Source organism: Cryptomeria japonica, chromosome 9 (genome assembly GCF_030272615.1).
Source record: "Cryptomeria japonica chromosome 9, Sugi_1.0, whole genome shotgun sequence".
Taxonomy (NCBI): Eukaryota; Viridiplantae; Streptophyta; class Pinopsida; order Cupressales; family Cupressaceae; genus Cryptomeria; species Cryptomeria japonica.
In genome coordinates, this window is record NC_081413.1 from 297,134,867 (window position 1) to 297,157,646 (window position 22,780).

General features: G+C 38.2%; 1 protein-coding gene across 2 annotated transcripts in view; it reads right to left on the bottom strand.

Annotated features, from left to right (window-relative positions):
* Nucleotides 1-22,780, bottom strand: part of LOC131079576 (synaptotagmin-5) — a 180,235-nt gene that overhangs the window by 134,102 nt on the left and 23,353 nt on the right. For both annotated transcript variants that reach the window (XM_058017563.1, XM_058017561.2), the window contains exons 3-6: nt 17,494-17,544; nt 547-667; nt 232-353; nt 31-132 (exon numbers count right to left, since the gene is read on the bottom strand). In XM_058017563.1, the coding sequence (XP_057873546.1) occupies nt 31-132; nt 232-353; nt 547-667; nt 17,494-17,544 (396 nt within the window). The remainder of the gene's footprint in view (nt 1-30; nt 133-231; nt 354-546; nt 668-17,493; nt 17,545-22,780) is intronic.

A 22,780-nucleotide genomic window follows, 5' to 3' on the forward strand; every position in this document is an offset into this window, starting at 1 on the left:
GATTATACTAGGAACTTAGAACAAACTCACGTCTTCTGAAAGGGAGACAATTATTGCTCCAAATCCAGGTAGCTCTTCTTTCAAAGGCTTGAATACCAATTTTAATACACCAGAAATATGCACATCATTTATCTGAAACGAGAAAAAAACAAGATAATTATTTAGACATATACGGGGGAAAATAAATAAGGTTTTTTGCAACTAAATAAATATCTTTAATAGGATACATACTCTTAGGATAAAATCAGGCCCATTTGTTTTTACAGTGATTAAAACTTCTTCTTTCTCACATTGCCACCTAAACATAGCTTCCAGTACCACCTCATTATCATTGTCTTTTGAAACTCTTACACCTGCTCAAATCCAATCATTATAAAAATAAAATTTCAATTACTAATTTGTGACAATAGCATGAAAAATAGAACCAAATGTTTGTAACATTTTTATCTCCTTAGGTATTAGACTCTTACATTTTGAATTGCATATTCGCTAATAAAAAGGTGCATTACAAATATTGATTAAGAAATAATGTGCACTTGAAAAAACCTCCAAATTGAGGACTTTCTTCCCCCAGTACAATAGACTTGACGGATAACTTTTCAATAAAACCCATCTTGTAGTCATCAAGAATAAGTTGCAACTTATCCTTCAGTAAATGTGACATTGGCTGCAGTGAAAATGAAAATATGTATATCAAAAACATATAAAAACAACACAACAATAACAGATTTCTTTCATGAAACTAAATATTTTTGTTCTCTCTCTTTCCCTCAACGTAGGTGCAGTGACTATTCTATAATATAGCAAAGAAAAATGAATTAATGGAAAAAAAACTAAGTGTAGGCCACATGCAGGAGTTAGGGAAGAAAAGATGGATTATCATAAAACAAAGCATTTTCAACTCCTGGACATATCAAAGTTGTTTCCTTTTAAGGACTACATCAATGTTGTCTTTTTAGAATCACATGAAATTAATGAAGAAGAAGCTCTGATGTTGTTGCAAAACGTGCAGCATAGATTGAAAACCAATGACGTTGATTATGCAACTTCATGTGCACAAAAAATATTCAAATTTACTGTTCTTGTAAAAGATTTATTTTATTCATTTAGGCTGTAACCTGAAATAATTAATATATCTGTCCTATGCTATGATTTATATAACGATGAGATTTAAAATGCTGGGCCATCAGGAGATGAGTGTTATAATTATTGTTCAACCAAGATAAAGATGTGATTTTTTTACAAAACTAAGCTTTCAACATTCAATGGTTCTCAAGAGATCATAGAGTTTCACAAACCATATTCTACATAAGAAGAAATTATGAAATTTTTATGTGTAATGATAGAAAATAATAAGACATTCTATATTTTGTTAGTATGGTAGATAATTTAAGTATTATCAATAAAACAAATGGAAGCATCTAGACATGGAATCAGTATTGCGTAACAAATGTACAAATAATTGCAATTTTGGAAGAATCAAATGTGTTCACTCCCATTTTAATGTAGTCTAGTTTTCACTAATGCCTCAGATTATCATACGCACAAACCTATTGCTAAGAACCAGACTCAATTCAACTAAGTGAAGATTAGCAACGAACTATAACTTACATGCACAAGTATGCAATGCATGCATACCAAACGGAATTGTATTTATATTCATCACCATATGAAAGAGTGCATCATCACTAATATGTAATCAATCATTAAATGCGATCTGTAAAACAGATAGTAGCAATTGCATGACGAACAAAAGTTACCATTTCAATCAAAAAATTTAAATATCTATCTGTTTCATTGCCATAACCAATTTCAAAGCCAATTGTCAATTTTACGGGCTGAAAATGACTTCAGGGTGGTCCAATAAATCGTAGGGAAGTTAGAAAATATTTAAATAGGTAAGCAGATTGAAAAATACAGTATTTTGGAGTTGAAAATGAAACAGCCAGACTCCCAGTTGCAGCAAGAGGAAACTTTGTAACCACCCTGACATTTTTGCAACTGTCGGTTGCACAAAGCGGTGATTTAATAACCACCCCAATGTTTTCGAAATCAACATTTTTCAACTAGTAGCATTGCATTTTCCCTGACTTTTATTTTCACTCTAGTGATTACATAACCACCAATTTGTAAAATAGCAAGGATTTCATCATTTTGTCTCATTGGGGGCAAGGTAATGACTAAATGATGTCTATTCCATTTCTCTGAAGCTATTGAGTGGAAAACAGCCTTTTTGAAGTACACAGGGCATAAAGGCAATTGAAAAACAAATTGCAAAGGCTAGCACTTTCTTCACTTTTAATGTTTTGTGCAAATTTCTACAAGTTGTTAGGCAGGGTTTAATGGAGTTGCAAGCAGGGAATGTACGTGAAGTTTATTTCTACAAGACAATGAGCACTTTTTTCATCCTAGATACACTTTCATACATGTAATTAACTGAATTCATAGTGGTTGAAGAGTTAGAATAGCTCACTCTTACTAGAGTTTTCAATCTGTAATATCCCTCTAAATTTTTTTTCAATTAATTTCAGATTTGCAAGCAATACAAACACCCGTTAGGGTTAGAACTAAAATCCCCCTTAAAATAATACTTTATCTCCTCAAATCGTCCTCTTAAGCCATAATCAAAAATACATAAGTCATACGCCTAGGCCAAGGGAGGCATTAAAAAATATTAAAAGTACTTTTTCCATGTGCTGAATAACTGCCAAAGTGAACTGAAGGCCAAAAGTAACGAAAACTGCACTACCAAAAATAGCCTCTGAATTGGACCACTGAAACCTGCCAAAAATAGCACTTACTAAAAATAGTAAGTGTGTCCAAATGCATTTTAACCACATTTTGAGCAGCCATCGCAACTTACTAAAAATAGTAAGTCCGAAAAAGTCTTCAAATTCATTTGCATGTCACACCATCACGAAGCTCTCTGGAAACCCAGAAAAACCTAGGAAAATGAGTTGTCCTCGCCCCCACTTATTAAAAAATAGTAAGTTTATCAAACTCCACTGATTGCTATGCATGTACCATCATTGTGAAGCTTTCAAAAAGCCCAGAAGGAATCCAAAATCAAAACTGTAAAATCCAACATGCAAGCCACCAAAAATGCCAAAACATCCTCCTAAAGAATAGGAAACCTTAATTTTGCCTTTGACTGACCAACGGGCCTCGAAATTGACCAACAATCCCCAAAACAAACTAAAGCAAAAAAGGGGACATTACAATTTTGCAACAACCTTTACCAACTTGTTGTGATGTATTCACACATCGCCCCATTGCAAATGGGGACCCCTACTTTTTGCTTTCTAGGGTTTGTTTTCTAGGTCTTTTAGGGTTTTGTCTATTAGCCTTTGCATGATGAGTGTTGTCAGGGGGGTCGCTGGATAGTAGGCTCTGCTTGAGCTAGGTTGAGTCAGTAGATGCTCCAGGTTAGGGTTTCTTTGAAAGTCTTCCTTAGGGCCTGGTTTTGCTCTTGTTGCTAATTGTGTCTTGGTTGGTGAGTAAGTATCATTCTTGAAGGTCCGAGCTAGGTCAAGTTGGTGAGTGATGAAGTCTGGAATGTCATCCTGATCTTCAAATGCCCTGAAATTTGGCTAAGTTTGGAATGTCCTGATCCTCCAAAAACTAGATTTTGCAATATAACTCCTGGAGGTCCGAAACCACTCTCAAACATCCTGACAGTATATATGGAATATAACTTAAAGTATAATGTCACTTATACTAAAATGTTATATTCCATAAAATGATCCTGACGGAGAGACCAAAATGTCAAATTTCGCTCCTGACCCTTCCAAAGGGTCCAAAGCGAATTTCGCTCCTGACCCTTCTAGAGGGTCCAAAGCGAAATTCTTGAAAACCTCATTTTCTCCCTTGTTTAGACCAACATTCTAGTTTTGAAGTGATGAGATGTGAAAATGTGAAGGATTTTGGCCAAGATTAGGAATTTCGCTCCTGACCCTTCCAAAGGGTCCAGAGCGAAAATCCTTATAAAACTCAAATTCTCAATTGTCAAGACTAATTTCCTAGTTTCTAAGGCATGTTTGCAGGTATTTTTGAATGTTCTAGCCTTAGGGAGTGAGTAAAGATGAAGGATTCTAGCCCAAAAGATGAATTTCGCTCCTGACCCTTCCAGAGGGTCCAAAGCGAAATTCTTGAAAACACTCATTTTTCCCTTGGCTAAAGTCAGGATCTCGGTAGAAATGCAAGAGGAAGGATCTATGTTTGCCTCCCAAAGAGGATTGGAGTTGAAAAGGTCAAGAATCAAGCTCAAAACATGATTTTCGCTCCTGACCCTTCCAAAGGGTCCAGAACGAAAATCCTTATATCTCTTGTTTCCTTCCTTGTTTTGGCTAGGCGTTGACATGATGGGGGATGAATTGGTATGTTCTTGCCTTGAGAGGGAGTTGGATGATTTTGAAGATCAAGATTTTAGCCTAAGAGTGATTTTCGCTCCTGACCCTTCCAAAGGGTCCAGAGCGAAATTCACTATAAACCTCATTTGCTACTTGATTTGGGCATCAATCCTTGTTCCTTAGGTGGAAAATGATCTAAGTTTGCTTCTTGAGGTGGTTTGAAGTTTGAAAAGTGAGTGATCAAGCCTAAACTAAGATTTTCGCTCCTGACCCTTCCAAAGGGTCCAGAGCGAAAATCCTCCTAAGGCTCATTTCCTCCCTAGTTTGACCAAATTTTGATTTGCAAGGCATCTTGAAAGGAAGGAAGGACATCTTTTGCCATTGGAAATGTTTGAAAGCATTGAAAAATGAAGGATTTTGAGCCAAATAGTGAATTTCGCTCCTGACCCTTCCAAAGGGTCCGGAGCGAAATTCCTAGAAACACCTATTTTTCCTTGGGTAAGGTCAAGTCCTTGGGTTTTTATGGCGTGGATGGAAGTGAGATAGCATGTCTTTGCCTCTTGAGGTGGTTTGGAATTGGAGAAATGAAGAATCAAGCCTAAGAAAATGATTTTCGCTCCTGACCCTTCCAGAGGGTCCAGGGCGAAAATCTACTTAGACCTCTTTCCCTTCCTTGTTCGACCAAATTTTGATGTCCAAGGCATGTTGAAAGGGAGAATGAACATGTTGTGGCCTTTGGGAATGTTTGAAAGAGTTGAGGAATGAGTGTTTTAGCCAAGGAAGGAAATTTCGCTCCTGACCCTTCCAAAGGGTCCAGAGCGAAATTCCTTACAAGCCTATATTTTTAACCTTGCTTGAGCTTAGACGTTGTTCCTAAGGCGAAGAGAGAGGAGATTTTACCTTGCAAAGAAGATTGGGATTGAAAGAATGATGATTTTGGTCTAGAATCAGGAGCGAAATTTCTTACAAGCCTATATTTTTTACCTTGCTTGAGCTTAGACCTTGTTCCTAAGGCGAAGAGAGAGGAGATTTTACCTTGCAAAGAAGATTGGGATTGAAAGAATGATGATTTTGGTCTAGAAAGGGAAATTCGCTCCTGACCCTTCCAAAGGGTCCAGGGCGAAATTGTGCAAAACCTATCTTTTCCCTTAGTTTCATGCCAAATCTAGTGAGGATCATGATTAAAGAAGGCCTTAGGAATGACTCCAAATTGCCAATGATTATCAAGATTGAAGGAATTGAGCCAAATGATAAAAATCGCTCCTGACCCTTCCAAAGGGTCCAGGATTCTTCAACCACCTATTTTCCCTTGCAAAATCAAGTCAAACTTGGGTTGGATGTGAGAGAAGTGTTTTATAGCTTTTTGAGGTGAATTCAACTTGAAATGATGGAGGAATAAGCCTAAATTAAGAAATTCGCTCCTGACCCTTCCAGAGGGTCCAGGGCGAAATTTCACCAAAACCACCTTTTTTCCCAAATTTGTGACAAGACAATTGCAAACTAAAGTGAATTGGGATGGAAGAAGTCTTTAGGAGTAACTTCAAGTTGCGAGGAAACATTGAAATTGAAGGAATTGAGCCAAATCAAGAATTTCGCTCCTGACCCTTCCAAAGGGTCTAGAGCAAAATTCTAAAATCCACCTATTCCTTTCGCATTTAGACCAAGCCAGGCCTGGACAAAGATGATAGAAGCCCTTGAGATTGCCCTTGAATGGATTTTGGTCTCCAAAAATGATGATTTTGGGCTAGAGGAAGAAATTCGCTCCTGACCCTTCCAAAGGGTCCAAAGCGAAAAACACTAAAATCATCCTTTTCTCCAAATTTTGTGCTAAGTCAAGCCTAGACTAGGGTGAGAAAAACTATTTGGAATACCTTGGAAAGATGTTTGACAATCAAAAGTGTGAATTTTGAGCTAAAATGAGAATTTCGCTCCTGACCCTTCTAGAGGGTCCAAAGCGAAATTCTGGATAGGTCCTATCCCTGGCTAGGTTTCTGAGCGAATTTGACCTTTTAGGCCTTGTGAAGATCAAACCAATATTGGCAAGTTGGGAAATGGTTTCAATGTGAGGGAGTCTAGATGAAGTGAAGTGAAGAAAGTGAAATTGGGTGTGAATAGGCAAGCAAAGAGTGAATTTCGCTCCTGACCCTTCCAGAGGGTCCAGAGCGAAATTCATCAAAATCACTATTTCCCCTTTGTGTCAAGGCAAGATTTTGATTCCTAAGGCATGAAAAGACTGGAGGGAGGTTATTTAAGACTTGGAAGATGAATTGAGGTGAAGGAAGTGTAAAATGAAGCCTAAAGAAGGAATTTCACTCCTGACCCTTCCAGAGGGTCCAGAGCGAAATTCCCAAAACCACCTAGTTTGCCCATGAGGAAGGTCAAGTTGTGGATTCCCAGCCTTTGGTGAGGAGAAGGATAGCGTATGCTTGCCTTGGAAGGCATTTTGGAGTAGAGACATGATGGAATTTGTCCAAAGATGCAAAATTCGCTCCTGACCCTTCCAGAGGGTCCAAGGCGAAATCCTTTGAAACTACTATTTTTCACCTTGTTTGGGCCAGGCGAGGAGATAATTGTGAGGTAATGTTGAAAAGAGGTCTAAATTGGCTAGGAATGCAAAATTCGCTCCTGATCCTTCCAGAGGGTCCAGGGCGAAATTCTTATGGAGCCTATCCCTGGGGAGAACCTTGAGCAAACTTCATTTTGATGTCTTCTTGTTGATGATTTAAGGTATAAAATGCTATGTTAGAATAAATATATTATGTGTCCTTAATCATTTTATGGTTTATCTTGCAGGTGAAAGAAGACCAGGCCAGGGCAAGGACGGCCTCGTCCAGTCCAACATCAGCAGGGACGACCTCCTCCAGTCCAGCATCATCAAGGACGACCTCTTCCAGTCCAGCATTTGAAAGAAAGGTACACCATCCATCCTACACATCAAAGACAAAGGAGGTTAAAGCAAGGGTCCATTGGAGAGTAGATAGTCTCAGAAAAGTTAATTAAAGTTAGCTTCTCAGCATCATCAAATTGAACATCAACCAAGTTGCAAGTGTCAGACAAGGTGGCGTCCCGGTCATCACTCTTCCAGTCGAATTGGTCCACCTCAGTGTGTCCAGATTCAATGTACCTGACTCATCAAAGATGACACAAACTTCGATGTACCTACCCTGTTTATCCATTGGTCGAATATTCCAAAGAAGACATGTGTCCAACTAATGCAATTTTTTCATTGGCCAGAATTGAGTTTGTTGTAACAAACCCTAATTAGGGTTTTATTGTAAAATCTCGGCCATTGATCTCAAATTGATCTGGGCCATTGAATTGTATTGTGAGAGCTATATAAGCCCTAGCTCCTCATTTGTAAAGGCTAATAATAGTTAGTCAGTAGTTAGAAGGTGAATAGTTAGAAATAGTGAATAGTCAGTTGATAGAATAGCAATTAGAGTAGAATAGAAAGAGAAGGCAAAGATTGTTGCCAAGATGTTGTTGTAAAAGACTTGTAAAACTTCATTGAAGAAATGGTGAAATCTATGGGTCGATTCAACAATTTGCATGGTCTCTATACTTCTCAGATTTGATTTCATGTTATTAGATGAGTGGAAGAAATGTGTTTGATTGATGGTGAAATTCATATATCCATACTACTAGCAGTTTGTTGATTGCATACTTGCCTTGTGTAGTCAACTGGAATCTTTCAGTTTAAGCTTAACTTCAATTGTCGCTTCTTCACTGATATGCATCAGCCTGATGGTGTCTATGCTTGTAGCGATGATCTGAACATCATAAAATTTTCCTCCGAAGATCGCACTAACCTTGTGGAGATGGTCCTGGGATGTCAAAACAAGACTTAGTTAGAATTTCATCAAAGGTTATTCATTGCTCCTACATTCTTAGTGTCAGAATTAGATCCTTTCCTTGCCTTCATCATTTTCTTTTTTTTTCAAAATCTAGGCTAGTGAAATCCTGTGTTCCAGTAATATTCAAAGCAAATCGGACGTTCAGTCATCAAGTGTAAGTCCCATTGTGATTCCAGCAAAATCACATCATACCACAGAGAGCTTATCCACATGTAGAGATCCTACATAACAGAACCTTGGAGTTACTCTGACTGATCCTTCGGCGAGATCTTCAGCAGTCGGGAACTTTGTTCAAGAGAGGATAAGGTACCTTTAGGTATTTTATTCTGTGTTTGGTTGTGTACAAAAGACATATCAACACAACCCCCTTTTAATATCCAGATCCTTCATCAAATTAATCAATCCTTCAATTAACTCACATGGACTTATCTGTTGTAGACATCCTTCCAAACTATGATATGCAACCAAAAAAACACGACCCAACAGGATGGCAGGGAGAACTTGGCTCTGATACCACTGAAATGTCCCCCTCAATCTTTTTTTTCAGTTTTTCACACAATACATTCACCCATTAGTGTTAGCATAATAAAATGAAGAAAGCAATACAAATTGGCGGTTAAACCAGCCACTTCCACTTTCCAGCGGGAACCAAGCCAATTAACAAATCCAAAATAATTGAAGTAAAGAGAATCACTCAACCACTTATTCAGCGGGAGGACTTAAAATGATGATAACAATCCACTCAACCACTTATTTAGCGGGAGGACAGAGTACAATGAAATAAGATAGGCAGCAAAGCCAACCTCTTCCACTTATTCAGTGGGTGATGTGATACAATCCAAAAATAAGATAGCTGTTAGTAGTTAGTACTACTAATCATCTTTACAATACATATCATGGATTTTCAGATTAAAGATATCACTGTCCAAAGCTGCAAATAATGCTTAATGCACTCCACAAGCTACAAAAGACCAACTACCCCCAAAAGCAACCTCACACTCCAAAATTCGAAGTCTGATATACTTTTCCAGCAAGTTAAATAATGCAAACCAGCAACTACAAACTACACTAAGAAGCACACAACTCCTCCAAAACTCCACGGAAAGAACCGAGACTGATTGCAAATGAATTCTAGGAAGGAGGCGATCTAGAGAGAACCAACAAACAGCTGCAAACTTCGCTTAGAACATTAATGCACGCATTTCTAGACAAACCCACACATAAAATTACCCGAAAGAGGGTGATTTGCTATAATAAATTCACAACTCCAAATCATACTCTGAAAACTGGCATATAGTATCGCCTAAGGCTAGGGAAAATAAAGAGAGAATACCCAAAAGCCACAAAAATTTGCCCTTAGACTTATGATGACAAAATCACTTCAGCTCTACAACCGACCAGCAACTTGAAAACTCACAAACACCCCAAAAACACATCAGAAAACATCAAATGTTATTAAATCAATGAGCTCCATTTGTTTTGTTGGTTCCCTAGAATGCACATGGTGGGGTTTTGCACTGCAGCAGAGGCAGAAACCAAGTCGAGCCCTCGAATTTACGCGTGGAGAAGCCAACTCCAAACTGTTTAGAATACTTGGGGACTTGGACCAACATAGAACAAGGATTTTGTTAATCCTTCTACACTTCAGGCTCTGCAAAACCCAAGAGGGTGATCCCTTAATGTACCTGCAATCTCTGCACCACACTTGCAGACAACATTAAAACAAAGTAGAAAGTCTCATCCTTAAGATGGGCTCAACAAAGAGGGAGAATGCTACAGAGTGGCTAGCTCTCAGTGATCCTCGACCTGCTTTGGAGCTTGATACGTTTTTAGACATAGCAGCAACATATACAAAAATGAAAAGATATTCTGATATTAGCAGTTCACAGCAAGTTGTCGATGAGTTATGAGTAAAGAACTGTTACTGGAAACAACTACAAGCCATGGCCAGTGTCTTATTCATTGGGTGACTGAAATTGCAAAACATAAGATGAAAATATAACAAAACCTTTTATCTAATAGCCGAGGATCTAAAGATAACACTGCCTTGCAATGTATCTCATCTACCTGTCCCAACCCAAAATACTTATCACAATCCATGTATAAGCCCCATCAATTTGCAAATTCTATCTAAGCACTTTAACCAACCCCTTAGGTTAGAGCATAAGACAGAAAATACATACATCATAACAATGCAACGAACGAGAAAAACCCTTGATCTTACTCATTCAAAACATAACAGAGTCACACACTGGAGAAAATGAATTTGAATTGTGCTTTCATTCATTTAATAAGCTATTTTCTGTTACAAATCACCTTACATATAACTCCTACAAGAACCTACAATAAAATATGACACAAGACCCATTTTATTTGCTTTGTAAATTCCTATTACAATCTACTCTTTTCACCTAGACCCACTGTTCATTACCAAGGATTTGGATCCAAACTTGTGGACCAAATTTCTCGACCCCCAAGACTTGCGACCAAATTTCTCGACCCCGTCTCATGGCCTTGAATTCCCTTTTATAGAAACAAGAGAGCAAACAAGCTTCAGGCCAGAGGAGACACCTGTCACAAGCCTACAAGGCTACTTGTGATTCTTCACAATCTCCAAAAAACTGTCCATACTAGCACTTCATGATGAGGTAGAGCCAAAATTCCTAACTACATTTTAGTAGAAACAAAACCTTTTGAGCCGTGCCACTATCACCCTCGATGCTCCCAGATGGACCGTGAGATGCGCCTTGATGCTCTACAGAGCATTTCCCTTCTAGAAGAGGGTTTAGATCCCAACAAGAAGTAAAGTCGCCCCTAAACTAGAGGAGGAGCTCCAGCCTTCATGCCTAGGATCAGAGAAAGTGGGAAAAGGGACTCCCAGAGGAACATAAAGTGAAGGGAAGGCATTGCAGCTTCCATGCCGTCTCAAAGATGATTGGTTGTTGCCTCCTCCCCAACCCTGTTCATCTCCTGTTCCTTCGAGAGGCCCTTCCTGGAACCCTCTGCCAACCAGTGGCAGAGGAGAGACATAGGAGGAGTCATGTCGGGCTTGTTCTAATGAAAAATGGATTTCAAGCCTCCACTGACTATCCTCCCAACTTTCAAGGCTCCACTGACTATAAGCATACTCACTCAAGAAGAAATTTCATCCAGTATCAAAGAGCTCACTGTAACTCCTTGCGCGATATTGCTCAAAAATCATTCTCATCTCAAAACCTTCCAAGAAGATAATGAATTTTATGTTCTTCCTACCAACTGAAAACACCACCTAGCTGTATTTATAATGAAAATACCTTTCTTGGCGGTGCTCATGCATGGGAAAAATCATCATTTCAATGCTTTTCTACTCATCCTGCCAGCAAATGGATTCAAGAAATCATATCCATCAAATCAAAAACACCATCAGATTCAAACTGCCAATTCGTTGCCCTCTGACCAAGTTCACCTTACATGAACGATTTTGTTCTTGATTACTTGATTTCTTGACTGCAAACTTTCTATTTCAATATCCCTTTTTTGGATATTGAGTCCTTATCTTTTGAAAGTTTCTTGGCAACAGTTTCTTGATTTTCTACCTTACTGTGAGAATCTGTGAGAGTACGCGTCCTATAATCTTGTTGACAAATCCTTGATCACTTCATTTCCAACTCATAAATCATCCTTATCCTCTCATCCCTCTGAAAATCTCAACTTCTCATCGTGGTGGCAATGAAAACTTGATAATATTGCCACCTCTGGAACTGCTAACTTTGTCCATTAGTCGTAACTCGACCCAACAAACAACCCTTAGAGCAAGCTTCTTGAAAATCAGTCGGCGTCCACGTATCTCGACTTGTCTCTGTTTATTCCATGTCGATAGGCTTATTCCCTTCTGTCTTTATTTTCCCGCATGAATGACAATGAAACAATCATAATCACCCCCTTTGAAAAACACTCTGGTTCCACCGTAAATTTGTCAAGCACAGCATATCATTTGGTTAGTATCGGTCAGCATTGATATTGACCCCCCAACGTGGCAAATGGGCCCATAAAAATCTGACAAAGCGTTGCCAAATCACCTCTAAATCTCAACTTTGTCAGTCGCCCCACTATCGAACCTTTTCAGCCTACCTAGGACACGTGACATCATCTCGCGATGTCACAGTCCTTAACTTCTCTACATCTTCCTTCGTAGGACTGCGAGGGTCGTCTGATCTGCTCGTTCATTACGTGTAGGTTACAATGTCCACTCAATACTTGCCGCTATCCTTCAAGCATCTTCCTGCTTGAGTTAAAACATCGCTGTCCATTTGATGCACGTTCAAAATTATGGAACCTTTAGTTGCTCGATAGTTAATCATGGAGATATAGGCCGAAACATTAAGGCCGGACTTAGGGAAAATAAATATCTGCTACAATATTAGAGGGGGCCCGACCATAGTGAAAAGACGTAAGACTTAGGAAAATTTAGAAGGTTAGCGGAAGAAATAAAGCCTAGGAAAAGGAACACGGTCCCCTTCAACAATGAAAAAGACCCTCACGTTTAAGTGAAAAAGGTAATCAAGAAACATAACAGGCTTTACGTTTAAAACAAAAGGCTCACCCAAGAACACATAAACCTAGAAACCATAAACCTTGAGGGTAAAAAGAGAGCAACATTAATTCCAAATGACTAAAACTTTGCTAGGGATTATCATGTTCTTCAATGTAAAGAAGAGTCTCTCAATCTCAACTAGTTGCTATCTTTCAAGCAAGAAGCCAAGAACCAGCTAGGAGGTATGCATTCCTTGAAGCAATCTCTCTAGATTTTGGCAGCACTTCGTTGCAAATAACATGGATAGTCTCAAATGAAGGCCAAGGCACATATTTATAACTTCCTCCCAACTCGAACCTCCTTTTCCCTCCAATGTGGGACTAAACGACATTCCAATTTCCTTAATTTGCATTTCATTTCATTTTTCCCAAAATCACCCATCACATGGTGGCAAATACACTTTATAAAAAATACATCAATAAAGTGTATATGGTGTCCAAAGAATAAAGTGAATTATATCATAGAATTGTCTTAGTTTCCTCCTAAGGCATCCATCTTGCCTTAACAATAATTCACTTGTAAAATATTTTCCTCCCCCTTAAATAAATCGTCCAACTTTTGCCTTAAGTTAAAATTTAATTTAAAACACCATTTTTTCATCAAATACTTAACTTGCCAAAACAAGCTCCAAAAATGTTGGAAGATAAACTGCTCAAACAGACCTGCCGAAAATAGCTATTTGAACTAACCAACTAAACCCCTGCTAAAAAATAGTACTGTTAAAAATAGTACTTACTAAAAATAGTAAGTGTTTCCAAAGTGATTTGTACCACATTTTGAGCAACCGTTGCAACTTACTAAAAGTTGTAAGTCCGAAAAAGTTTTCAAATTCATTTGCATGTTACACCATCGTGAAGCTCTCTTAAGGGCTCCCCACCCAAAACTAGAGTTTATCCCACCCTGCGCGGGCATGTTACTTATAGAATCTGGCGAATCGGGAAATAAAAGTTGCAAGCCTCTTCATTCATTCATAATGAGGGGACCGGACGGACCCATATCCAATAGGAATCTAGTTATTTGCAGGCAACCTTTCAATTCCATACAGCATCATATTCATGTGAGAGAGCCCACTGGATAATGCGAGCAAGTAGCATAGTTTGATGAAACCAATATTATGGGGTGGGAAGAATAGAGATGTTGACAGGAATAATCATTATGTTATGTTGTTATATTATGTTTATGTTGTCGTCGGTAATAATGAGTTACAGCGGTCAGGCCGACGGGTAGGTAGTTGGAGTCGCGACGGTTGTGTCGCACCCCTTCGGGTATTATATATTGTGTACCTTTTCTTCGAAGTATCATGTTAGTCGTGTCAGATATAATGTTATAAGCACTCGATGTACATGGACTGTGGAATTAATATAGAGACTGATTATGAATAGAACATCTGATATACCTTGTCTGATATTTACGGCATTATTCTGCGTTATGTCTTTTATGTCTTAAGTTATTCACCCGAGAGGGCAAACATTTGGCGTCGTTGCCTAGATGAACTCGGGAACGGAAGACACGGATGGCGCACAGACACAATGGGCCTACCCGTTGGTGAAATAAACCCGGAGGTCGACGATGCGCGGACAGAACTTTACACAGGAGAAGACACGGCAACGCGAGAATTTTCAATTTTGCTCCAAGCAGCCATTCAGACATACGTTCGACGAGAAGCGGCGGAGGCAGAAATCCCACCAAGTGCCGTGTGGACAGCGCTGGAGGTTAGCCCGACAATAAACCGGTTAATGAACCACCTCCCCCGGTTGCTTGCATAGGCATCGCTAGCACAACAGGCCCGCCTGGAGGAGATTGCCCAGGAAGAGCGACGACAACAAATCCTGCAACCCTACGAAGAGAACAACCGACGGGAAACAGAACGAGATGGCGCCAGGCCAGGAGGAAATTGAACCTTGTAATAATTCCGACACACTGCTGATATAAATTGTGGCCGAAAGGCAAAATAAAAATAAAAATAATAAAAGTTTTTTTGTGTACATGGCATGTGTTTGCTGTGTATGGAAGTGACTTATGCCCAATAGACTAAATAAGGACAAAAATAAAAAGATACAGAGTGACGAATGGGAAGTGGCACAAACCGCGTTGAATCTCAGACAGCAGATAGAACGAAGGCGTAGGCTAAGGCAGCTTGCCGAGGGACGACCGGCCGAGGGGTTGCCCGAAGGGAACCCAGGAGGTGTCACGGAGGTTGCGGAGGCAGAGATAGACGGAGAGAACTACACTGTCTACACTGTTGTAGGGCTGCTAGAAGGAGTCACGGAGGGTGCCGAAGGAGAACTCTACAGTTCGCCAGAATACCACCGTAGGGTAAGAAGCCGCGAAGAGTTGGTGGAACAAACAAGGCGAAGTCTAAACCTGATCGACACTACCAGAGACTTGCTAAAGAATTTGTCCATTTCAGAGGACAAACGGAGGGAGACAACCAACCGGAGGGAGACACCGGAAGGTGACGGTACGACCGAAGGTGCCGAGGGAGCACAATGGTACCATACGGGAGGCAATTTGTTTGGTTCGGTGTCAGCAACGTTTTCCGGAGGACCCACGAGTGGAGGTTTAGTTGCAGGAGGCGGAGGATCGCCAGGTACAAGCACACAAGGAATTAGAGGAGCAAGACCTAGTGGTGGGATGGCGAGTAAACAAAAATTGCCAAAGTTCACAGGGGAGGGCAAGGAAGACCCCTTACGGCACTGCCGTACATGTGAAACCATTTGGTCCGCCAACGGAGTAACAGACCAGGATGACTAGGTACAGCAGTTCCCAGCCACGTTACGAGGAGTTGCCATAGATTGGTACTCCGATGTGGACAAGCAAAAAGTGGCCACGTGGGCCAATCTACAGAAGGAATTCACGGGGGAGTTTCGGTTGCTCCGTGATGACAATGAAATTGTAATGGAGATATACAGTACCAAACAAGGTACCAGGGAGACAGTACGGGCATACAGTCGGAGGCTGAAAGAACTCTTGGGTAAAATGGAAAGCCAACCCGCAGATGGATTGAAGAAGCGATGGTTCGTTGAAGGGTTGAAATCCTCCCTACGGAGGAAGATGAAAATTGTACCCCTGACGTCATATGACGACACCTATAACAGGGCGACGGATCTAGAAAGCGAACACAAAACATCAAGGAAGAAGAAAAGTAATAGATATTCATCTGACGATGATGAAGATTCTGACGGAGAGAGCAGTAGCAGTAGCGAATCGGGTAAAAAGGTACACGCGCTCCAGAAGGACATGGAACGAATGCTGAGAGAATTCAAGGCCATGAAAGGGAGTACAAGTAAGACAGAAGAAACTGAAGTGTGGTGTACAGACTGTAGGAGTGACGGACACACAAAGGGTACTTGCCCGAAGAAGGCATTCTGTGAGATTTGCCAAATGATGGGACACTCCACCAAGGAGTGCCCATATAACATGAAAACACGAAGTACGCAAATGAACCAAGTGTTGTTCACGGAGCAGGCCACAACATCCGCACCAACAGGTACCGGCCAACATACTAACACAACGGCATCATCTGGAGGATACCGGGACAACAGACGCTAGTCTCCAACAAATTGTCGTTAAGATTTTACATCCAGTTGGTGGTATATTCCATGAACCCATACGTTTTACAATGCCTGAAAGATTCAGCTATTTTCTTCAACATATTTCCAACACTAGAGATTGCTCTATTAAAAGTTGAAAAACTAATGAAACAATTGATGGTATATTCCATGAACCCAAACGTTTTCAGTCTACCAACTGCCTGAAAAAAGCACAGATTCAGCTATTTTCTTCAACATATTTCCAACACTAGAGATTGCTCTATTAAAAGTTGAAAAACTAATGAAACAATAGACCACTAATTAAGTATAGATCATTTGATATATATGTCTGAAGAATTCTTAGTTCAAATTGATGAGACCTAAATAAGTTCAAATCATTTGATAATATGCAGCTGCATTCATCAAAAGTTTGAATGAAGTACTGAAACGGATGAATAAATGAATGAATGAGTTTGAATGTGTCATGGGACCAAGAGTATTGTTATTTTCAAGTTCCTTTCAATGTCGGCTCTTCTGTTGTGGATCTTGATCAAGAAATCCGCAGTTTTGTGAAGTCTTTCCTCCTCAAATAGCTCATTTAGACTACTCACCAAGAGAAAATTCCAAGTTATGCATTCAATCTCTACCTATCTATTTACCTGCATTTTATCTCTATTGTTGTAATCAACACATTTTGTAACTCAGACAATGTGTGCGATTGTAAAAGAAGACTTTCACAACCATCACAGTGAAATTTATTGATTAAAACAGTATGTCTAAAAAAAAGTATACACATATTAAGAAAGATGGTCAAAAATTGACCATGCATGTTTGACTTTAAAACATGATTGTTAATGCATTTAAAAAATATTTTGCCTCGGAACTATTTCAAATAATCTAGACTTAATGCTTGATCAGATTCGAATAATCTATATGAAATAAACTAGGTTTCTCAGATTTTACAAGATAGTAGGATTGGTCCACTATATTTCTTATGGGTCCAAATTATTTTAATTGAAGAACTAGTTTATTCCATATTATATGTTTCGAATCCAATCTAGTAATAAGTCCAGATTATTTGAAATTTGAAATAGTTCATGATAAGATGCATGTACATACAACAATGTAAAGTCTAAAAATCATCGATAGTCAATTAATAATGAATAACAATACGGAGATCCTACCTTGTTGATAAATGGCCAAACTTCTACAAGCTCCTTATTTAACCATTCGATCTAGAACAACCAACAAAACTTTAGTATATATGCATTATATTAGCATATAATATCAAAATAAATGAGAAAGTGTTTTCTAGTTTAATTTTAGATTGTAATAAATTGAAAAATTACAAAAAAATTATATTCTTATTATATAGAGATTACATTTCTATGCTTAAAAGTTTCCAAACTATGATCAATTAGAATACTCTATGCAGATGGATTTGCATTACTATGGCTCGAACAAAGATATTACCATAGAAAGAAGACATGAAAATCAATGCTTCATAGAAAGAGGGAACACTAATTATTTTTATATTTAAAACAATCCATTAAGAACTTTTTACCATAGAATTCTGTTATAAATCCTTAAGGAGAAGAGCACCTTAGTCAAAGGAAATTATTTCCTGCGAACCTACAAAGTGGTAGCCAATGTATCATCATTGAGCCAAACGATAAACAAAATCTGATCATTGATGTATTTCAAACATGACTTAATTTTTTTTTTATCTTAAACCCAATTTTCAGCACCACTAACTTCATAGTACGTGTCTTGTCATGTTCTCTTTTTAGACTTGAAATATTGAGAGACTCGTAGCCTTTTTCTTTATTTCTCGTACGCAAAGGGATAAAATCAAGGGAAATGATTTAATAGTAATATTTTAAGCTAGTCCCAATTACTCAATCATAAATCGTTATAAAAGGAAAACTAAATATTATTATTATAAAGTGAGTCATGCGACATAATAAAGCCTTCCGTAATATTTTATTAAAGTGTTTTAAGTGAATACATTTGGAGGGAATTTTCAAAGGGAAAGAAAATTCAAACTATGAGGGACCGAAATAGAGTTTATAAAAAGGAAGAGAATTGCTTAAAGGAAATCATCTATTTTTTATGAATCGAAGCCTTTTTACTATAGATTGAGCATTTGTGTTCATCTATTGCACTTGAGGATAAAAATCCTTCGAGTGTTGGATTTAAGAACAAAAGCCCTCTTGTCCTTTGAGGTGATTTCATTCAGAAATCATATTTGCACTAAACATTGCATTAAATTTCACTTTTTCAAATTGATAAGGAAGCGTTTAAACTTTTAAGGATTGATGGAGAAAGATTTCAATGTGGGGTCACTGCTAGCTTATCAAATCTGGTGTACCTATTGCTGCAAAACCATCATTGTCAATGTTGAACATCCATTATATAATTTGAGGGTGTTCCATACAATTCCAGAAGTTTTTGTATATCTACACTCCCAACCACATCAGCTTCCCGTTGCAACAACAATTGTACCACCTCTTGCAACTACCATACAAATTTTCACCTTTCGGGGCCATACACCTTGATTGTGGATTTCAATCATAGTAGTCAATTTAATCATGCTGTTATTTATTTTTGCAATTTTTGTGTGGTAGAACATTTTCTTATTCTGTCTATCATTAATTTAAGTTTTGAATAAGGAATGCATAAGTGATGAGCTAGTTGCCTCTATATTGTGTGAATAGTTTTGGAATTATAATAATATTAGTTGATAGGCAAGGAATTTAAATAATTAATATTGGTAGCTACTATTGTCATTCTATATTTCCTTATTATCCTAACATTGCATAGAATGAAATCAACAATAGCCTCGATCTTGAAAACCTAAAAGGTTAGAGCTAATAAATTTTAATGCAGCTCAGTCAAGGAGATATTAGATTTCATCAAAAAGAATAGAGACATTTGCAAATTCAAGGTGAAAAGAATAGAAGTAAAAATGCGGGAAAGAAGTAAGAAGGTTTTGACAGATGAAAAGAATGAAAATCAATATAATACTATAGTAAACATAAGCCAAGTCCAAAAACAAATAACAAATCTCATGGCACAATTATTACAAACAATGCAAAATCCAAGCCAAAGCCAGTTCAAACCCCTACAAGTGAAAAAAGTGCTAATTGAAATTAAAAAAAACATATTCGGTTCTACATTTAGGCCATTAAAACCTAGGTTCTTGTAAAGACAAGAAGAACAACCATATGAAGAAAAGTAAAATCAAAATAGAGATAACTTGTCATGTCCCTGTTTTAGAATTAAAATAATTGGGAGGACCAATAGCCTATTACCTCATTTCTCATAGGTTAAAGGATAAAGTTAGGGAAATGATTAATATTATTAATAAGTTGGACGCTAACTTCATTTTGAAAGGAAAAAAATAATATTATTATTTGAATAAAGTGGTCATCTAAAAAGGGCATTATAAGGCCTCATGTAATATTTTATTATTAAAAAGTGTTTTTTAACATTTTTGGAGGGAATTTTACTAAGAAAAAGGAAATTAAAATAAAAGGGGCATGTTGATGTGTGTTTTATGCACATACGAACACAGAATAAAATACCAAAGTATTTTACCCCCTCTTGAACAAAATCACCTTAGATGCTAAATACCTGATCAACTAAGACAATTCCAAGGTTTCTACAATCGGTTCTTGACATGTGGATAACTCAATGGCTTGATGTGATATATTGTTTTCACTTGGGGACTTGCACAATTGTTCATATCAATCTTATCATGGATTTGGAATTGGAATAGGTTATAAAAATGATTTTGCAATTGAGCTCTTAATCTAATCTAACAAGGATTTTTTGAAAAAAGGACAAAAGGAATAGAGTTAGAAAATCTTATCTAAAACCTAGAATGCAAGAAATAGTGAATGATTCAATTGAATCCTTCTAGGCAAGGTCTCACCATCAAAAGAACAATTTGATACAAGCTTAGTGCAATTATCTAAGGTTGATTTCATGGGTGTTCAAATCATTACCATCAAACATTGATACCATCAAGACAATGCGTAACAATGGGCGTGCAACAATTAACGTTAAGTTCAATAAAATTCCAGTTGACCACGCAAGGCAATCTTACAATCAGCAAGAAGCTAGTGGTACGGATTAAATGGATTCCACACAAATGCATTCAACAACTCTTTCATTCAATCTAAGAAACTTGAAACAAATTCTAATCTAACTTGGAGGCAATGAGAACCACAAATGCATACAACACTTAAACAAAATTACCAAACTTCAATGATTGTATTCACATCTGCAGCATATAGACGACAATTCTCAAAAATCTCTCCCTTACAAATGAGAGGCAATGGGGTATATATAGAGTCTCAAAAGAAATGAATGGCCAAGATTTATTAAGAATTGAGGGCCAAGATCACGCCAACACAGCCCTAAAGTTGCCCTAGTTAGGGTTTACATCAAAAGGGAATCACCAATATGTGATCCAATGGAATGACGCCTAGTCATCAAATAGGAAATCTTCTAGAAGATTTCGGCTTGTATTCCTCTCTCTAGCAACATATTCCACAAATCTGGGCAAAACTGAATCTAGCTCCTCCATGGTAATGCTGGGCAAAGCCTCCTGCTAAGCATCAATCACATCCAACGCATTGGAAAAAGCATCCAAAACATTCTCCCAATCTGGCATAAGCTTTTGCAAAATTTGGACATGGATAAGCAGGGAAACCAAATCATCAATTTGATTCTTCTTCAAAGAATCCAACTAGCTGAAGTACATGAACTTCATCTTTTCTCTCAATTATTCTAAGTGTAGGCCGCTGGAAGCACTGACATCTACCCCTAACAATTCTTCAATGGATGTAAAGATTTTAGATTGAATCTCTTGAATTGATCCTTCCAACTCTACACAATCCTTCCATGCATGCTCATAAGTAAATTTCTGCATGGCCAATGAACAATACCAACCTTGGAAATCATAAATATCTCCCTCATACACAACTCCCTCATGGATCAATGTAGGCATCGAAATTCTCTTCAACACTCTGAGGCGGGGAATGGTCTTCTCCTGAATAGGTTGGAAATCATCCCAAACTCCTTCCAAATATTCTATCTTGAATGCGAGCATTGGCGTCCTATCAAATGCCTAGAACAACTGAGTTAGAAAATCATCTGCCTGCTTTGTCACATCTCCGATCCACTTACCAAATTTTGCATGTGTATTCCTCGCTGCCTCATGATTGAAGTGAAATCCACAATCAACTGCGATAGGCGAGATAAAGGTGGGATCCTCACGCCTCATCCCTACAATATATTCCATAAGCTTCATGTTCTCTTCCTGATACATATTTTTAGTCTCATACATATTTTTAGTCTCAATCTCCCTATCCAATCTTGCATTGATGTAATATTCCCCTTAATTTTTTTTCAATTATTTTTCAGATTTGCAAGCAATACAAATACCCATTAGGGTTAGAACTAAAATCTCAAATCTTGTGGAAAGTACCCTAACACCTTTTGATCACCGAGAGCCCAATCTGGGAGGGTGAGAGCATACAGTGCATAGGGGATCGTTAGATACAAACTGAAAACTGCTTACAATATCTGGGCAGCAAGCCAGCCCCTCCCACTTTTCAGTGGGATATGAAGAATATTGAAGATCACTTGGCAGTAAACCAGCCAAGGATGATACAAGAAACTGAAGAACAATCACAATCACTCTACCGCTTATGCAGCGGGAGGACTAGAAATGAAATTTACTATCAACTCCACCGCTTATTCAGTGGGAGAACAACATTACAATCAACTCAACTGCTTATTCAGCGGGAGGATAGTGTTACAATAGATAAGAAGGCAGCAAGCCAACCTCTTCCACTTATGCAGTGGGCCAAAGAACAACAATCCAAAATATAGTTGTTAGTACTACTAATCAGCTTTACAATACAAACATGGATTACAAATACTAAATTCACTGTTTAAACTAGGCGACAAGGCTAGCCTCTTCCACTTATGCAGTGGGATAAGAAGATATCAAGAAATTGTTGTTAGTTTTGTTAAATTTTAGTGATCAGATTAGATAGACAAGAATTCACACAATTGCACAAAGATTAACCTAGGAAAACCTTCCTCTTGAAGGTGAAAAACCCAGCAAAGAAGTTCCTTATTATTTTATTGATATCCAAGATGTCTTTACAATGAATTTGCTTCACTCCTTGAAGCTAGCATCAACTCAGTTCAATCTACAACTTGTAAGGAATAAGTTCGATCTTCTATGAGTGCATTCCACTCGCTGTCTATGATGCCACTACTGTGTGACTATGAGATCTGTAGAAGATAGATATATCACGACACAAGAAAGAACATGATCTGTATGTTGTATGTAAGATTCGAACTGCTGAAGGTAATAGATTATTCATGGAACAAGGAACACGATCTGCCACGATCTGCTTGAATGAATTGGATCGATGCCTTTGAGAGAGA